The 18,298-nt window shown below is 43.9% G+C and overlaps 1 protein-coding gene across 1 annotated transcript in view; it reads right to left on the bottom strand.

The window, feature by feature from the left end:
• Window positions 1–1,081: 1,081 nt before the first annotated feature.
• LOC144731801 (prominin-1-A-like) overlaps window positions 1,082–18,298 on the bottom strand; it is a 46,873-nt gene continuing 29,656 nt past the window's right edge. The window contains exons 13-24 of the mRNA XM_078613049.1: window positions 17,480–17,580; window positions 15,343–15,427; window positions 12,829–12,975; window positions 11,326–11,397; window positions 10,248–10,322; window positions 9,178–9,231; window positions 7,092–7,172; window positions 6,539–6,607; window positions 5,356–5,445; window positions 4,740–4,855; window positions 3,188–3,253; window positions 1,082–1,526 (exon numbers count right to left, since the gene is read on the bottom strand). Coding sequence (XP_078469175.1) covers window positions 1,502–1,526; window positions 3,188–3,253; window positions 4,740–4,855; window positions 5,356–5,445; window positions 6,539–6,607; window positions 7,092–7,172; window positions 9,178–9,231; window positions 10,248–10,322; window positions 11,326–11,397; window positions 12,829–12,975; window positions 15,343–15,427; window positions 17,480–17,580 — 981 coding nt within the window. The 3' untranslated portion in view covers window positions 1,082–1,501. The remainder of the gene's footprint in view (window positions 1,527–3,187; window positions 3,254–4,739; window positions 4,856–5,355; window positions 5,446–6,538; window positions 6,608–7,091; window positions 7,173–9,177; window positions 9,232–10,247; window positions 10,323–11,325; window positions 11,398–12,828; window positions 12,976–15,342; window positions 15,428–17,479; window positions 17,581–18,298) is intronic.

Here is an 18,298-nt window from a genome sequence, read left to right as displayed (position 1 = left end):
TCAGTGAGGCTTACCCCTGGGACATACAATTGACATCATCGATGTTATGATTTAGTTGAGAGTAAACTTGATTTCAATTCAAGATCTTTCATGAGGTTTCATGTATGCTGTTGGCTTCGTTGCAATCATGAAAGACTGTTCAGCACTGTGACTGACAGATCCATTGGATGACTGTGAATGTGTATACAAATAGGGGGGAGCGGTGGCATATTGGTTAGCGTGCTGCACTTCGAACCAGGTGACCCGAGTTCGATTCCCGCTCACGGCCATCATAGGTGCTGCACACTAACAGCACTTGCCCCAGCAGTCTGTTACAGGCTATACGGGGGATCTTTATCTTGAACAATGTTTACCGTTCAGCTTGAGGACGTGATATGCGTGATACACAACAGGCTCCCGTTATTTAAATAACATAACGCTGTAATGCGTGCTGATAAAAAACACAATCGTACATTTAATTAATTTAATCAGATAGAGAACCTTTTGATTACAGTTAACTCTCCGTTATCGGGCGGGGGGGGGTTACGGATTAACCGTACTTGCAAAACAAAACTAAACAGAAAATGTGGCATTGCATGCTCTTTTGTGCTCATCGCTGTGCGTCCTCGTTCTGTCAGCAAGGTGATCCTCTCTCGCAATGAGGAGCAGTAGAAATGAGATGACATTCTAAGTGGATCCGTCTCCCCCCCACCCCATTCGATCGCTCACGAGATTTGCAAGTTCTTCTGCCGAGTGAATTTCTCATGCCTTGGTCAAGTTTAAATACTTCCCCAGTTTTTGTTCGATGCGACCCCCGTAAACCATGCATCTTCCACGCAACACGCTCGGCCTTTTTTGGCCGCATCTCCAATGAAAAACAGAGCGTCTGAGCTCAATGGGCCTTACCCAAAATAAACCGACCGAGTGGTTGAACAATACATCTGTTTGCTGCTACGTAGCCTGATTAGCATGAGTTTTGCATCATCCGTGTTTCTGTTTTGTCCATTTCATCGCTCCCACGCATAACCCCTGATTAGTCTAGAGGTTCGCCGTGTATATATTCCAAATTAGAATCAATACGGACTGCACACGTGACATCACGCCAAGTACGAACGTATTTATTTGAAGAGCGCTGAAACGCCAGGTTTCGTTTTTTTAAATAACGAATACTAAAATAAATAATGGTTATAAAGTTCCATATGACATGCGCACCGAATAAAACAGATGACACTCTCAAGAGCAAAAATTCAAGTCATTCGTGTTGCTGTTTGCAAGTGAAACACAACTGATTCCGAGTTTCAATTGCCGTGGATTAACGTAACGAAAATCAACTGAAGCGTTTAATCGGACACAACGGATATATTAAAAGCGTGAAATTAGTGCGTGATTTCCAGAACAAGCTTCGCAATCCCTCAAATTTAAAATGTGCATTGCCCAGGATATTATTTCCTCTAACAAACGGTTGCTGCTCTTGGAAGGGCAATGACTTCCATGCTGCGTTTGAAACGGCGTTTTCTCAAATTCACGGTCCGTGTCCCGACTTGGCTCTGCGACGCAAACAAAGACAAGCACACACAAAAAAAACACCCAGTCCAATGCAATCCTTCACGTTCATGAGCACAGCATCGTATACAGCAAACCAGCCCAATCTGGGGGAAAGAGCCATTCCAGTTATGGAGGGTGGGGGTGTCTGTAAAATAATATAATAATTGTTTAATAATTATATCTTAATTACAGTTACACATAACGAACATTGAAGGCATATTATCACCGTGTTCGCTAGTCCGTTGTGGCGGTGTTGCTGTTAGCGCGTTGCTTTGGGCTCGTGCGATAGTTTGCATCTTTGCTCACAAAGCCATTGTCATCGTGTCTGTTATAAGACTTGGCTAAGTATTGACGGTTTGTTTAAAAAAAATGTAATTAATCTAACGAACAAAAAAACACTTTCGTGTAATTTCAACCGATCCACCACCGCCACCTCGCACGAAGTCCAGGGGTGGAAGGTTGTGGCTAACCGCACGGCTGGTGAGATGTTGTGAGGGGCTTGAACATTTTGCTTGGTTGCAAAAATAAATGTGACACAAATCATTTGGTGTTGGCTGGGGGGTACCGAAAGGGCACAATCAGAGCACGTGGCATCCAGCGGGGCATGGGTTCACCGAATGTCACACAGTGGAAGGGTATACAGCCTTAGAATTGCATCTGCACAAAAGCACGCCGGCCTTTATCCTACCCCTCAGAGCTTCATTAACGAGTGTTGGAGTTTTTCTGTGATTGGTGTTTTTTTTTCAATGTTTGTTTATTTAAAGTAGCCTCTGGGTTTATCCCAAAATCTGTCTCACTTAATTTCGGATTTTAGAGGATTTTTTTCTTTAATAAAAACGATGTCACAATAAAAAAAAACTCAAATCATGTGAGCCATGTATATAATAAAAACAATCTATAGCGCATCAGCCTATGGGCTTTCGAGACCAATTTTCTCCAGCAAAATGTGTTTACACGAGTAAGCCCTGGACCCGTTTGAAGCGTGAAATATTTTGTAAATCTTTCTGCAACTTTGGTAAAAACGAATTCAATGTCTGCAGAATGGACAAAGGAAGTTTATTGAAGTGATTCTTTGTTTTGCATTGAACATTTGGGACTCAGTGAAACAATGACGATCATTAGAGGACAATCTTATTATTTTATTTACATAACTTTTTTGTTTTTACAAACCATATTCCACTGCAGTATTCAATTACATATATGCTTGTTGTCTAATATATACAAGCTTTGGGCCATTTTTATTTATCGCTGGGTTCACACTGAGCCAAATCAGCATTCACTGGGAGACCACAAGTAAGGGGATACTGCCACAAGTATAATGGTTGGTGCATGGGACTTGCAATCGCCGGTTCGATCTCCTGGCACGGCAGTTGAAATGATGGAGCAAGTTTCTTAAATCGCCCCAAAACACCTGCCTACCCAGCAGTGTGAACACGTCCCCCGAAGTTTAGTGAATCCGTCAGATTGCGGTGTGGTTGGGGGTAATGCGAGGGTAACTCCTCCTCCGATACGTCTGGGCTGCATGGAAGAGTAGGCCAAATACTGCCAAGAGGGGGCCTCTCTAGGAGCTACGTATAGTTGACTCGTTTTCTAGCAGTAGCATGAGCAAGTCGTTTCAGGGCAGTACCTTCGCGATAATATCGGTGAACAGAATCTTGCTTACCTTGGCAAAGCAAACTCTTCAGGGTCTGGGCTGTAGGCCTTGTTTATTCCAGACGTGTACATCGGACTGAAAAACAATGACGGCAAACGAATGAATCCGCTGTTTAGTAGCACGTGTTAAAAAAAACAATCCCATGTCCAACGAAACCTTAAGGAGAAGGCCAGGGGATGGAATGCGCCTGAGAGGATGACAATCGTTGGGGTTTTCTCTGGCCGCTCTGGTTTCCTCCAATGTTAAACCAAACACTCACGCGTGGGAGCTGGTCAAACATCACAAAAGCAGGACCCTCCTGTAAAAAAGAGGGTCTTGAGATTGTGAGGCTTTCCCAAAAGTCTAACTGGCGTTGTTATATTTAATGCCATTGTTGTATCTATTGTTATTTGCTATTGTTTTATACATATGTAGAGGAGTAAAATGGGGACGTGACGTCAGGTGTGCCGTTCAGTGCGATGACGTCACGTCTCCTAGGTACTTAAGGGAGACCCCGTGACGTAAGTGGGGTCACTGTGGGAACGGGTAGAGTAAGCAGGGTGAAGAGGGAACCAGGGGTAGAGAGAGGGATCGAGTAGTGAGTCTGGGGAGAAGCCGGTGGTAGCCATAGAGGTGCTTCTCTCTCCGGTCGGTGGAGTCGGCAGAGTCCACGATCCGACACGAGAGAGCGAGACCGGAGCTAGCCGGCAGGGACCCGGACTCAGAGTAGGACCCCTAGCCCCTGGGAATTGTGTACCCTTGTGTGTTATTGTTAAGCTTTAATAAACCCTGGTGAAAGCCTTTAACTTACCTCCGTCTCCGAGTACGTCCGTGGGAGCTTCTCTACTTATATATAGTTATATATTGTCATATTTTATGCCATTGCCATATCTGGATGCTGCTGTGGTGTAATGGTTTGCATGTTGGACTCGAGGTCACTGGTTCGATCTCCTGGGGTGGCAGTTCACCCAATGGGAAAGTTTCCTAAATCCCCTCCCACTACTGCCTCTGTCCAACCAGCAGGATTAATGTTTTACACCACAGTCAGTCGATAGTGATTCTGTATGTTGAACCTCTTTCGCACCGTACATAGCCAACCATGCTAGTCGGAGGTCCTATAGGCAGGTCACGTGTGGTGGGATGTAGTCAGGGAGCTCCCGCCTATGGCCGTTGTGGAAGAGTAGACCAAATGCCCTCTAGAGCAGTGTTGCTATCCCTTTACTGCAGCCTTGGTTCTCGATCGTAAAAAAAATGTATGTTAATGAATACATAGGTTTGATGAAACAAAGTAGTTGTACTTACGGGGCCGTGCATCAATTGTTTTGATGATTTACCTTCTAAAAACACCTGGCATGTCTCGCACCCCCAGAAAGGGCATCTAGCGCTCCCAGGGGGTGCGTGCACCCCAGGATAAGAAGAACCACTGCCCTAGAGAGTCCCTCCAGAGCTCCCTCTAGTGTAGGCCCTTCCACCAGCAGTGTCATGAGAAAGCAATTGCAGGGCTGCGCCTTGACGCTTTTAAAACTTTATACATATTTCAAAAAATACGTTTATACACGTTTTGTTGTTGTTGCTTATTTACCTCTCAAAGGCGTCTTCTTTTTTCATTCGACGGAAGTACTTGGCCAATTTGACGGCGAAAATGAGACTGATGAACAAGAACACCAGGGCCCATCCCAAGCCAAACCAAATGCCATTCTGCAAGAGACAATCACTTCGAGTTGAATTCGCACGATCGTGTGATAAGAAGATTTATACGGTAATACTACTGATATAATAAGTGAGCAAGTTTCACTGAATGTCACATTTAAATAAAAAAGGTCAATTGTGCACAGTGATGACAGTCTAATAAGGGGTGAGGCTAGGGTTTCCCACCTGTCCAGGATTGACCGGCACCAAAATGTAACGATATTAATGAGCAGACAATCCGCCTCCTTCCCATTTCTGTACCGCTACATAAAAGTGTTCTAATACTTCCCATCAGTCACAGAGCCCTCTGAGAGTGCATTATTTCAGCAGCATTGGTTGACCGGTTGTGACATTCGATGTCTCATCGGCTGAGTGAGGCTCACTTGAGAATCAAGGTAATACGCCTGTGCGGCTGTCTCCAGAAACATCGGACGAATCTTGCTGCTGGCTTCCAGAGTGTATGCAAAGGAGATGTTATCACACACACATAGTGGCAATGCAGACCTTACCAGTGAATCAACGACGCAGCTGCAGCCAATGATGTGGATTGAGTCAACAAGATTTGCCACGGGCAGGCAACCCCCCATTTCCCATCGTATCTGCACAGACACAATTTAACACATGGGTGGAAAGCGTGCAAAATAATAATGATAATAATAACCATTACCTTGAACCACTTCAAGAGATTAATGCCGCTCTGTGTAATATTCCAGTGTCAAAGTTAAACAATTTGTCTCCGAAATCCACACACCCCCTTCTTAAATAATATACAAAGGCAGTATCGTGATGTTTATTGAAATATATTTAGTGCTTGAAATGGGCCGCTATGCCACACATGCACTTCTTAGAACACAAACATACAAACTGGGGAAACACGGTTAACTTGGGCTGCAGGATAAATATATTTCGTAATTCTCTACAGGAAATCCATTTCAACCACTGTATATCTGTACCTATGTATACTGTAAACGGTTAGCTACGTACGGCGCGAAATAAGTTCAACATACGTACATAGTGTGGTGCAGTGGTTCGCTCATAAACAATGAACCTTGTGACCTGAATCATTTCCAGCTACAGCAGTATGTATGTTAAACTTGTTTCTGACCGTACGAAGGTGCGGGAGAAGGACAACAAACTAAAAACAAACAAGCTAAAGACCAAACTAAACACACATCAGTGGCCGATGTACAATGTGTATCATTGTTGTTTCCATCTTCCCCTGAATTGTCGCCGATCCTGCTATCGGTGTCGCACCACGAGAGATTAAGATTCCAATCGGATCGCTTGCAGTGCAGGCACCTCGTGTTAGAGGGACAGACCACGGAAGTGGATATTGCAGAACTGCATCTGACTTCCCTTCAAGTGGTCTTCTGGTGCAAACACGATCGAGGGGGAGCACTTTCCACTCGCTGTGCATATGAGAGTTGAGGTTCGTCGCACGACCGTCAAACCGAGATTTTTATTCTCACAGCTGGAATTAACCCAGATTAAGTGCAAAAACAAATCAAACGAGAGTTGTGTGTGTGTGTGTGCAGCCATTGGTGTCCAGGCTGAGACCATCAACTCAATACACGTGAAGGAATCATGGGCAGCTGAAACCTGGATTCAAGCTCAGGATCTCAGCGGTGGAAACTCAGCACTCTGAACTCCGAGCCACCGAGCCATTCCTGAGATGTGTACGTGTGGCCTCACCATTCTTTTGATCCAGCCAATGTAGACGTCAAAGTCCGATATGAGAAAGTCAATGTAGTTTGAAATTTCCTGTCGAAGGAAAATGTAACAGAAGATATTTTTAGTTTACATGCAAAATAACCAAAATAAGTATGAAATAATTTCCGCATGAAAATCTCTCTGAGTCTCAAGACTCCTTTTTTCCTGGAGGGTCCTGCCTTGGAATTTTTGTCAAAATTCCCTGGCCTTTTTGGTGTCCACGTGGGAGGAAAGCAGAGACCCCAGAGAAAACCCACAGAGGACTTGGGTGACACTGAGCACTGTCCTCTTCTGGCCACATCTCGCAGCCCCCACACCTACGACACCTGGCAAGCCCCGGTGGGCACCCATCCAAGTAGCAACCAGGGTCAAATCCTCCTTAGCCTCTGTGCTCTCATTTTGGGTGACTTGACAATTGGGTGGATGTCAAAAGCGTGCCGTATAACGCCGGCACTGAGAGTCAGCTTCGTGTTATTTCCCCCATCTCTCCATGGAACGTAGCATTCCCAGTTTTCATTATTCATGATATACGTACAAGACGGATGACACCTGCTGAAATGTTGGTCAGAACATTCTGCGCATTGTCCAGCTGATCGACCAGATCATCCGTCTTGTTCTGCAACGACACCACCATAGACACAATTCACGTAACTTCCTCTCACGATTAGAGCTTTGCAGATGCAGCAATGAATCCATTGAAATGCGTTATTAAGCTCACGATGCACACACTCAATCGTGTGCTTAAGAATGTATGTGTTTTTTTTTCAAGTCGTGTTTATTGTATGTCATGGGTTGACATGATAGCCACAAGATTCCTAAAGTATGATAAACACTAGAACATTCTCAAATGAGCACATTAATGACTCGCGCATCTCGATGGGCATGGGCGCAGCCCTGCAACTGTTTGCTCGCACCACTGCCGACAGAACGGGTTCCACTCGAGGGATCTCTGGAGAGCCTCACTGCTGCAAAAATTGATGGAAATACAACCTTAGCAACATTTACCTGCCCATTCATTCTAGATTTGAAGTTTTTGTGACTGCAAGGGTCCATACTCTTTGTTTTTTTCGGGAAAGTCACGTAGGTAAAAAAGAAAGAAAAAGGAAAGAAAGAAGAAAAGAAAAGATAAAGAAAGAAAAAAGAAAGAAAGAAAATAAAAATAAATATTTTCTTTTTACCTACGTGAATGTACCGAAAAAAACAAATAGTATTTACCTGCTCATTATAAATATTTTAGACTCCATAAACCCCCCTCCTCACGCCATCACCCCCCACCGAGATACATCTGGCAGGTCACCCACATTGGGTCAAGCTCGCCTGACTGTGCTGACGATATAATGAATCTAGATTTGAAGTTATACAATGAATGTCAAAACTGCTCCAGAGTTTGCTCCCGGAAGGCCATTTGGTTGATGGGATGTGTAAAAAAAATACACGAATATTTTACATATGGATCGAAATAGTATTGTCTGATAACACTATGTAGCACAAATTTTGTTCCTGAGTACTAAGTATTATTTTTTAATTGCTTATGCCGAAAAAGTGTAGAAAATGGCTATTATTTCCCACAAACTTTGCTTTTGTGACCAGGACTTTACGTAAACGAAAAGACACAAATTCACCCGTTTTCTCATTCAAAATAGGTACATTTTAAAATATCAATGTTCTGGTCACAAAAGCAAAGTTTGTGGAGATAAATAGCCACTTCCTATACTTTTTAGGCATAAGATATTAGGAAATAATACCTACTACCCAGGAACAGAATGTATTTTCTGTTACACAGTGTAATTATCTTGTGCCTGGTTATACATTCACTCTTCTATTCATCTACTTATCTAATTACAAACAATGGCACGATGTTATTTCACTATATTTTGTAACATATTCATGCAATATATGGTTTGAAGAAATAAGAATAGGTTTGACCCTTTCTGGAAGTAAAACGGGAGGTGTTGGGATGCAAGGAATCAAGTTCGCATTAAGCACATGTACTTGTGGTGAACATACAAACATATTCTTGTGTTTTCATACTTTGATATTGGCAACAACAAAAAGGTCCCATTCTGTAGCTGCTCACCCCGAGCTATAAATCCTCTGATCGTGACATTGTCTTTGTACTGTTCGTCTTTTGGCGTTCACTGGCCTGACACTGGTGAGACCAGGCCCTAAAGATGGCCGTCTCTGGTGTAGGCCAATCCGTTTCAAAGACAATGCAATACAGTAAAACCTTGGATTGCGAGTAACTTAGTCTGCGAGTGTTTTGCAAGACGAGCAAAATTTTTAAGTAAATATTAATTTAATAAACGAGCGAGGTCTTGCAATACGAGTAGTACGTACACGCTTTGTCTGCCGAGCGTCACGTGATCATAACTGATATACGAGTGCTTTGGATTACAAGCACGTTTCCGGAATGAATTATGCTCGCAATCCAAGGTTTTACTGTATATTATTATCAGAGCGAACTTGATTCCTTGCACAAGGTTTCTATTTGGTGTTTGAACATTTTTGCACCTGTTTTATTGCCATAAAGGATAAAACGAATTGTTATTTTTTCATACTTTGATACTAGCAAAAAAGGTGCCATTTTAACATATTGTTTGCCAGGGAGAGAACGTTCTTACGGATATATTGGATGTATCCTCCTTAAGAAGGACGATGCTTGCTCTCATCAAATCCTACGAAACAAAAGATGCACAAGATGCATATTAGTCACACAGTGTCAACAGGTGTACTTATCGATTAGCACATATTCTTAAATAATCACAATAAAATTGCATGGTCACGCATCGTCGATATCGGCGAGTTGGGAATTGAACGCGGCAGTGAATTGTTGTAGGTGCAATCAGGAAGCGGTAGTTGTGATGGGTGGGCCGCGTGTGTGGTGGGCACGATAGAGCAGGGCAGGTTAGTGAAGGGGTGACCGGAGGTTGGCGACCAGAGGGCAGAGTGGGCCAGCACCAGGTCAGTACTGGTTCAGATACCACAAGCCAATGATTTTAGCGATGGCCGGGAATCGAACTCGGCACGCCGGATTCCTGGAGGAGTGCACTCTATAGGTTGCAACGCCGCTCCTCCCAGCCAAGTTCCAGTTGGGGAGTTCAGATTGTCAAGTTTATTTTATTTAACTCCAGAGATCAGGATACAGTGCATACCTGTCAACCCCTAGTCATTGCCTTCCTTATTACAGACAATTTCAGACCTTATTGGTCACCCCGTGCATCTTATAAATCTCAACGTTCATCCTACAAAGTCCCATCACAGGGCAGAAACACAAACAAATAGACACATCTTTTTTTTTTTTTGCCCGTATTGAAACGGCTGTACGCCGTATGGACCTGCAAACTCAATTTCCCTGCACAAAAATACGGGTAAACCGTATGCGTTGACAGCTATATCGGTACTGTACCAATTTGCAGGTAGTTTTTGTTTTACTCCGAGACACAACGGCTTGCGAATGGTGATCGTAAAATCGTCCGCTGTCGAGCAGTTATTACAGACCGCGGCATTGACCAGGGCGGCCGCTGGAATTCGAACCTCTGCAACAAGCGGCGAGCTCTTTGCCGCTGGGCCGCGTCACAGGCCCCCAGTCGTCGCTCAACAGGGGGCCGACATTTTTTGCAACGACCGTGCAAGAGTAAAGTAAGAGCAATAGTGAAGCTGGTAGCTAGCAGCAAGCGTTAGGAAGACTGACCAATTCCTGAGTAGGCATGTCGATGTCCTCGAGTTGGCCGGCAATTTCGATCAACACAGCGTCATTCGGATTTGGCTGGAAATGCGTGAAAAACAGAATATTACGTTTCTCAAGGAACATGCAGTTAAACACGAACAGAGTTGCACTTGTCAAACATGCAATGGAACCTATTCGAAAAAGTCGTTGTCAACGTTCACCTGCACCCTTGCACCCCTTTGGTTCTCAATCATTCAAAAAGTATAATGTTAACAAATACACAGCGTTTGATGAAACAATGTAGTTGTACTTACATGCCCGTACTTCATTTGATGATCTACCTTCTAAAGAAATCTGGCCAGAAAGGGCATCTCGCACCCCTAGGGCATGCAAAGTGCACCCCAGGTTAAGAACCATTGTGTTAGACGAAGACGTCACAGTTATTTCAAATCGATGAATCGATCAACGCTCATTTGTGTCTCTAAGAGAGTCGCATCTGTGCCAGTGACCCAGCGAGTTCGCAAGGGAGATCCGTGGTGCATCAGCGTAGCACAAGGACAACGGCAACAACATCAGAGTGATGCAACGAGATCACACGCAACGAGTCTTGCCAATCAGTGATGTTGAATAAATACCCCAACCACACGCGACCTACATGCTGGTCAACGAACTGCACCGTAGCCGTTGACACTGCTGGCTGGACAGAGGGTGGGGAGAATTGAGAAACTTGGATCGTTGATTGAACTGCCGCGAAATTGATTGAACTGCCGCGCCGCTGATTCAACTGCTGCGCCATTGATTCAACTTCCGCGCAGTTTACTCAACTGCCATACCATTGATTCAACTGCTACGCCATTGATTCGACTGCTGCGCCGTTGATTCAACTGCTACGCCATTGATTCAACTGCTATGCAGTTGATTCAACTGCCGTGCCGTTGATTCAACTGCCGTGCCGTTGATTCAACGGCCGCGCCGTTGATTCAACTGCCGCACCATTGATTCAACTGCTACGCCATTTGCTTCAACTGCCACGCCATTGATTCGACTGCCGCACTATTGATTCAACTGCCGCGCCATTGATTCAACTGCAAGGCAAACTTACCCCACTCAGTGCGATTTTTCTCAGCTCGGATGCATATCTGGACAGGTTTGTATTCACGAGTCCTTTGTCAATCTAGAGGTCAAACAACGCCGGCACACAGGACACAATGTGTCATGAAATCAAAACATTAGTGCATTTGACAGTCATATTCTTAGGGTTTTTTCGGTAAAGTCACGTAGGTAAAATTTTTAAATTTTAATTAATAAAAGTAAAATAAAAATAAAATAAAAATAAAAATCACGACGTTTCGGAGGCAACACAAGCTTCCGTCTTCAGGTGGAACCGTCACAGCACGACAGCTGTATCAAGTAAATGAGAGATTACAAGAGATACCACTCCGTATATATAATGGTTGAGGGGGGGGGGAGATGGCCAGGAACGGCCCACTTTTTATTATTATGTGACAATTCCACCTGAAGACGGAAGCTTGTGTTGCCTCCGAAACGTCGTGATTTTTATTTTTATTTTATTTTTATTTTACTTTTATTAATTTTAATTTTAATTTTTTTACTACGTGACTTTACCGACAAAAACCTAAGAATATGAATCCTTGCAGTCACGAAAGCTTCAAATCTAGAATTGACAGGCATGCCATCACTATCGCGCAAGGCAATCACCAATCCACTACGTTGCACGGATTTAGGAGTGTTTCAGTCGGGGAGGTGGGGGTTATGTTCCAATGCGGTTTCCCAGGTGAGTTATTTGCAGGTAACTTTTTCAAATTCGGACCATGGCGGTGGCTCACATGGCCTAGAATTGTTAGAATAACGTTATGAGTTCTTTAAGATCCACCTTGAAGCAAACAGCACATTTTTCTTTTAGGGTGGTGGGGGATAGGGAGGGGGTTAATACTGTGCTCCTTGTGTGTAAATATATTTGTTTTTCATTACATGTGGAGACACATTATTGTTAGAGATGTTAACTAACTCTCCTAGTATACAGGAGGTCGTGGGTTCCATCCCGACCCTGACACCTGTATATTTGGAGTTTGCACGTTCTCTCTCCCCGTGTCCACTTGAATTTTTTTCCGCGTCCTTCAGTTTTTCCCTCCACATTGAGAAACATCCATTTAGATTATTTGGCTGCGATAAATTTCCACGTGATAAGCTACTTCGTTGACCTATCATTTGTGGCTAGGTTGCTTCTGAAAAATAACTATATATAGCTCAGTGGGCCTTACCTGGTAAAATGTAAATATATATATACATGTTTTGATACTCTTGTGTCGGTATTGCCAGAGTGTTGAGACTGGCTGTGGCGTGCACTGCTTGTGCGATAATTCGACGTGAGCCCTGAGCTTCCTACCCAGTGCCGTAGTCCTCACAGTCTCTGTAACGACACCAGGCCTTTCTACCCGTGTCGTAGATTTATCTCCTCACAGATGTTATTTTTTTTCAAAATAACGCTAAAGAGTGGTTGTTGGTCTCACTTTCCGGTGAGAGAATTCGGAAATAACAGAGTTTGTTATTTTTACGAGCAACAATTAACAAACAGTATGCTCACCTGTTCCAGAAATAAGTTATAGCGAATTGAGTCCACCCCGGAGTTGCCAAAAGCACGTATTATGTTTTTCCCTGCTGGATCCAGAAGGTTAACGCTTGACAAATCCACCTGGATCCCACTGATATCATCCTTGATCTTTTGTACGTACTGCAAGCGCACACAAACACAAACACACACACGCGCACTGGTGTATTAGCGTACTGCAAACACATGAAGACAAAGATCCCCCGTATAGCCTTAACAGACTGTTGGGGCAAGTGCTGTTAGCGAGCACCTATGAAGGCCGGCACGGTACACGAGGGGGTGGGTGGCCAGCACCACGCCCGACCACCCTTGTAGCAATGTTTACACACTGCATCAGGTACTCATTTTGAAGCTGAGTCGACCTAGGGGAGAATCAGTATTGGTTCAGATAATAGTCGTCACTGGTGTTGGCCACGACCAGGAATCAAACTCGGCTCGCCGGGTTTGTAGCGCAGTGCGCTAATCATTACACTACCGCTCCCCACAACAACAACAAAAAAACTACACACCATAAGGAAAAAGGAACAGGGAGGAAACCGTACTGCAAAGACAGAAACACGCACACACTCACCCTTGAGTGTTAGAATACACACCTAATTTGCCCAGAAGTTGCATGGAATTTTAAACGACGATACAGCATGTTCTAACACGTCACGCTGACTTTAGGACAGGAATACCGACAGAAAACGGAAAAAAATTGTCATGTAACATTCAGAAAAAGAAATAAAATTGAAGTGAACATTCTACCACACAAAAGTAAATACTCATAAGTTGACCGGGTGGCTCAGCAGCAGAGTGAGCGGGTCGCATTCAGGAGGACACGAGTTCAAATCCCGGTTGAGGGGCTGACTCAGCCCATCATCTCGTCGGGGAAAATAAAATTAGTACCACTTTGTGAATAGGTCGACGATGGTTATCCTATTGAGAGCCTTGACCCTGTGACAGGAATGTGGAATTGGCTGCCACAACACCAATGGAGAATAGCCCTTTGAGAATTTCAGATGAGATAGAGAACGTGTCTCAATGGAGTGATCAGGAAGGAAATTGGACAAATTAAGAACAGATGGAATCCACCTACACGTTAGAAGTGGCAATTTAACGAAAGGGGACATTTTTTTATATGAAGCAGTGAATAGAGAATGGCTGCCCATACTTTCCCGATCGTCTAATTCTATCACAACGTTTCTCAACTTCTGGATCTCTCATCTGATGATTGGCAGCTCAGGTGACCTCGAGATGTGGCAGCGCAACTTGGCCAGGAGATGGCAGTCCGGTGATGGATTCATGATTCTTGAATCCATCGTATGATTCTTGAATTCATCCGTGCGGAACTTTAACTGCCACCCCCACATATGAATCGTATGATTATTGAATTCATCCGTGCGGAATTTTAACTGTCACCCCGGCATATGAACGAGCCTTCCCTTTGCGCACTCGTGTTTATTTAAAACTGAGCAGAACATCCCAATGGACGTTCGACCAGGCCTTCCTGAGTAAATAATCGGCATTATAATCAACGCTGTCGTGTCCACGCTCGGCCCGTGGCCGTCTCGTCATCTCCAATGGCCAGCGAAGGTAAGAGAGGTGAAGGTGCAGCCCTGGAAGTGCCCACGCCGTATCCCACCACACGTGACCTGACTATTGACTAAGCTGCGGTGTACGCGGTTAGGGGCCGTCCATAAATGACGTCACGTGATTTTGGACGATTTTTGACCCCCCCCCCCGCCCCTCGTCACACGGCGTTACAGTATAATTCCCATGCATGCATCTCTCCGTGCTCCTTTTCGTTAAACTCTCATCTTGTACGACATTTGCTTTGCCAAAGTCCAAAGAGTCCACGTTTCCTAATGCATGTGTCATAGCAGGTGATAGGCGCTTCTAATTTCATCGTTGCTTTTCATTAGGGGCCGTCCATAAATGACGTCACTCGATTTTGGACGATTTTGTATCCCCCCCCCCCCCCCTTTGTCACACGACGTCACAAAAAGTCAGACCCCCCGCCCCCTCAAATATGACGTTACAAAGCTCTGCCTCCCCCCCCCCAAAAAAAAACATGCTTCAAATCGCTTTAAACTATTGTCATTGTAGTGCGTATCTAATGTGGCGTTGCACTCTGATGTTGTAGGAGAAAACATGTATTAAAAAGTCTATTTAACTAAGTAGAACGTGTTGTCTATATTTATTTAAAGTTGCGCATTTTGATGTGACGTCACATTTCTCAACCCCCCCCCCCCTCGTCACACATCGTCACAAATGTCTGAACCCCCCCCCCCCAGGTGCGTGACGTCATTTATGGACGGCCCCTTATGCTGCTGGGTTGACGAGAGGCGGGAGGGCTATTCGACAAACGTGACCCAAGTGTCATGCTCCCGAGGCAGGGAGGTGAAACCGGCAAACCTCGGTAGTGCAAGTGCAGTGTGCGAATCGTAGCGGAGTGGTGCATACAACACAACTCATTCCAGCGCGGAGAGACACATCGACTTTAAATACCTCTCGAATATCAATGAGTTCATCCAGGTTCTGAAATTGATCCATTTTCAATGTGGAGTAGATTGCAGCGTCACGCTTGCAGTCCCTGTTTCAAAGTGAAATAAAAACACGCAGACAATGCTGCAACAGGGGAATGTTTGACTAAAAAGTGAAAATGGCAACCATAAACCATTGACGATGATTTACAGATTAACACTTAACACGTAAATAATTGTACATTCCAGTTTAGCTATCTTTGTGTGTAGTTTCTTTTCAAGGTGAAGGCCAAGAATGTATGATAGGCAATGCCGGTGTGGACACCACACCGCAATACTCTTCTGAAACATATAAATACACATTCTTGGTTCTTTCGGTAAAGTCACGTCGAAGGGAAATAATAAAAGAATCAACATATTAAACAATACAATTCTCACAACGTTTCGAAACGTCGTGAAAATTGTATTGTTTTATATTTTTATAATTTTATTTAAAAAATATTATTTCATTCTTTCCCTTCTACGTGACTTTACCGAAAGAACCAAGAATATGAATCCCTGCGGTCACGAAAGCTTTAAATCAAAATATAAATACGTTTGTTTGATTAAGTGTGTTTTACCTCTCTCTATGTGTCCTCGTGTTGTTATTCTATTATTTCCTGCAGTCACGAAAGCTCCAAATCTCTCTTTGACATGCTAATTTCTCTACCCCCCCCCCCTCTCTCTGCCCCCCCTCTCTCTATTTAAGGCCTCGATACAGAGGCGTTGTTTCTCCTGTGTGCCTATGTGTGTCTCTCTCTGTGTGTCTCTGTGTTTATCTCTCTCTCTGCTTGTGTGTCTGTCTGTGTGTCTCCGTGTCTGTGTTTTGTCTCTCAGATTTAGCACTCTTTGGAAGAACGTAATCAACCAGGTAGGGTGTTGACTGTTATGTTAGCCGACTCTCTGTGTTGTATTGCATTGTGTTTGTAAGTTTACTAGTTTGTTTTCTCTTTCATTTGTACCTGATGATGATTGCTTGTGTTGCAATCGAAACGTCGTGTGCTATTATTTAATTAATATTTTCTTTCTAAGTGACTTTACCGAAAGAACCAAAGAGTAATTCCTGCTGTCACGAAAGCTCAAAATCAAGTTTTAACATATAAATGTATAAAGTTTATGCAAAGAGTAAGAACAATTCCATCTCCTTGTTGGCGTGAATGGCATGCCATCGTGGTGAACAGGATTGCAAACGAGGGGAGGTTTTAGTCAAGTGACTCCTAAAATCCGTGAGAAATATATAAATTGTTTTGGAGTTTTTTTTTCCCCTGAGTGGAATTTGTTTTGTGGACCGCAGGGAGGGGAGGGGGGGTGTCAGCGAATTTTAGAATTTTCCAATGAAAAGAAAGTGGATTAGTTAGCGTTTCTTTTTGTAAAACTTTACAGCCCCTTACCATTACACTGCTCGATGATGACCCAGAGCCCAATTAAACAAAAAAAATCCTACACAGACTCAGAACCATCAGAATATATCGTACAACTGATTGTTGAAAAGTAAAGAATATATTTCCGTGTGAAACACCGATTTGCACCGGAAACATGAGAATGAAAATACTATCTTTGGGGAGTTTGTAAGCATGCATTTGAAGTACTAAAGTGCACCCACGCCTGGAGGCTACAAATTTTATGAGGCCCTATGAAGGCCTCCCCATGCTGTGTCAGTCATACCACCCGGTGGTGGTGGCGGCTACGAACGTGCCCTGTTATCCAGCACTGTGGAGGCAGCGGCGAGGGTTCATGGGTCACGCAAATGGTTGGTCGATGAGGTTCCATCCCCTGGCTCGCCAGAAGGCAGCAGAGCAAAGTGCAGTCTATTCTGATCGTGTGGGCTTTCTCCGGGTGCTGCGGTTCTCTCTCGCATGTATAACCACTCGTGTCCTCGGCTTAAAACATCTGAATATATAGAGGAGAGCAGAGCTTGGGCGAATGTTGGTGGCAGCTCACTGCCTGGCTGCCTTCCAGCTTGGCTGTGATTTCCTTGGTGATTGTGAGATGCAATTTGCACGAACTATGCAATATATGAAACTAAACATACTTAGTCACGAAGGTCAATGGGATGTACTGTATACATGCAGTACACAAAACACATGTTTCAACAAGATGAGATGACGATGAGTAATACTTACTCGTAGACCTGTGTGATGGTGATGTTACTGCCAATGTTGGTGATATAGCCCAGAAATGTTGCATTTTCAGCTTGATCAGGAAGTTTCAATCCATCTAAGAGCTAAAGAAATGTTAACATGCATCACGGTTAGTTAACAAATACAATGTGACTGTTTAATATCGATTCAAGAACTTAAGATGTGAGACTGACCACGGTTTCTCTTTGAATGCTATGAAAAACTCAACATCCGTAATACAGGTTTTTTGGGTTAGATCGTGTAAATATATAAATGTGTCGGTAAACCCGCCATCACCCGACACAGCCAATTAGTAAAGGGTTTGTCACGTAAACAGAACGTGCCAATTCGTCTCTAGTACAGCACACCGGTGTGTTGGAGAGCCAAGCCACAACATTTACAATCTGAGTACGACGTTTCACCGGTAATTACAACTAGCTTCATCAGGCGACAGCCAGACTTGTGGAGAAGTCCACCTGTTTCGTTCCTTAATTAGAGGCGTAAAACTCAACATGCGTGTCAATTAAACTGTGGCACTAGAAAGACAATGATATAATAGGTGACGTTTTGGGCAATATTCCTTCTTCAGAGCACATAGGAAGGAGGGCCAGAGAAGTAGATCGCGTATAAGTTGGAGACTGCACTTTACACGATGGGGTCTAATCAAGAGCCATATTCGCTTCAGTAGATTGTATGTAACATTATATGTAACATTAGCAGGTAAGGCCCACTGAGCTTTTTAGCTATTTTTTCAAAAACAACCTGGCCGCATGTCATAGCTTAACGAAGTGGCTTGTGACGTGGAAATGTATTGCAGCCAAA

Source organism: Lampetra planeri, chromosome 40 (assembly GCF_965212315.1).
Source record: "Lampetra planeri chromosome 40, kcLamPlan1.2.h2, whole genome shotgun sequence".
NCBI classification, from domain to species: Eukaryota; Metazoa; Chordata; class Hyperoartia; order Petromyzontiformes; family Petromyzontidae; genus Lampetra; species Lampetra planeri.
This window is presented reverse-complemented; position numbering and strand designations above follow the sequence as displayed.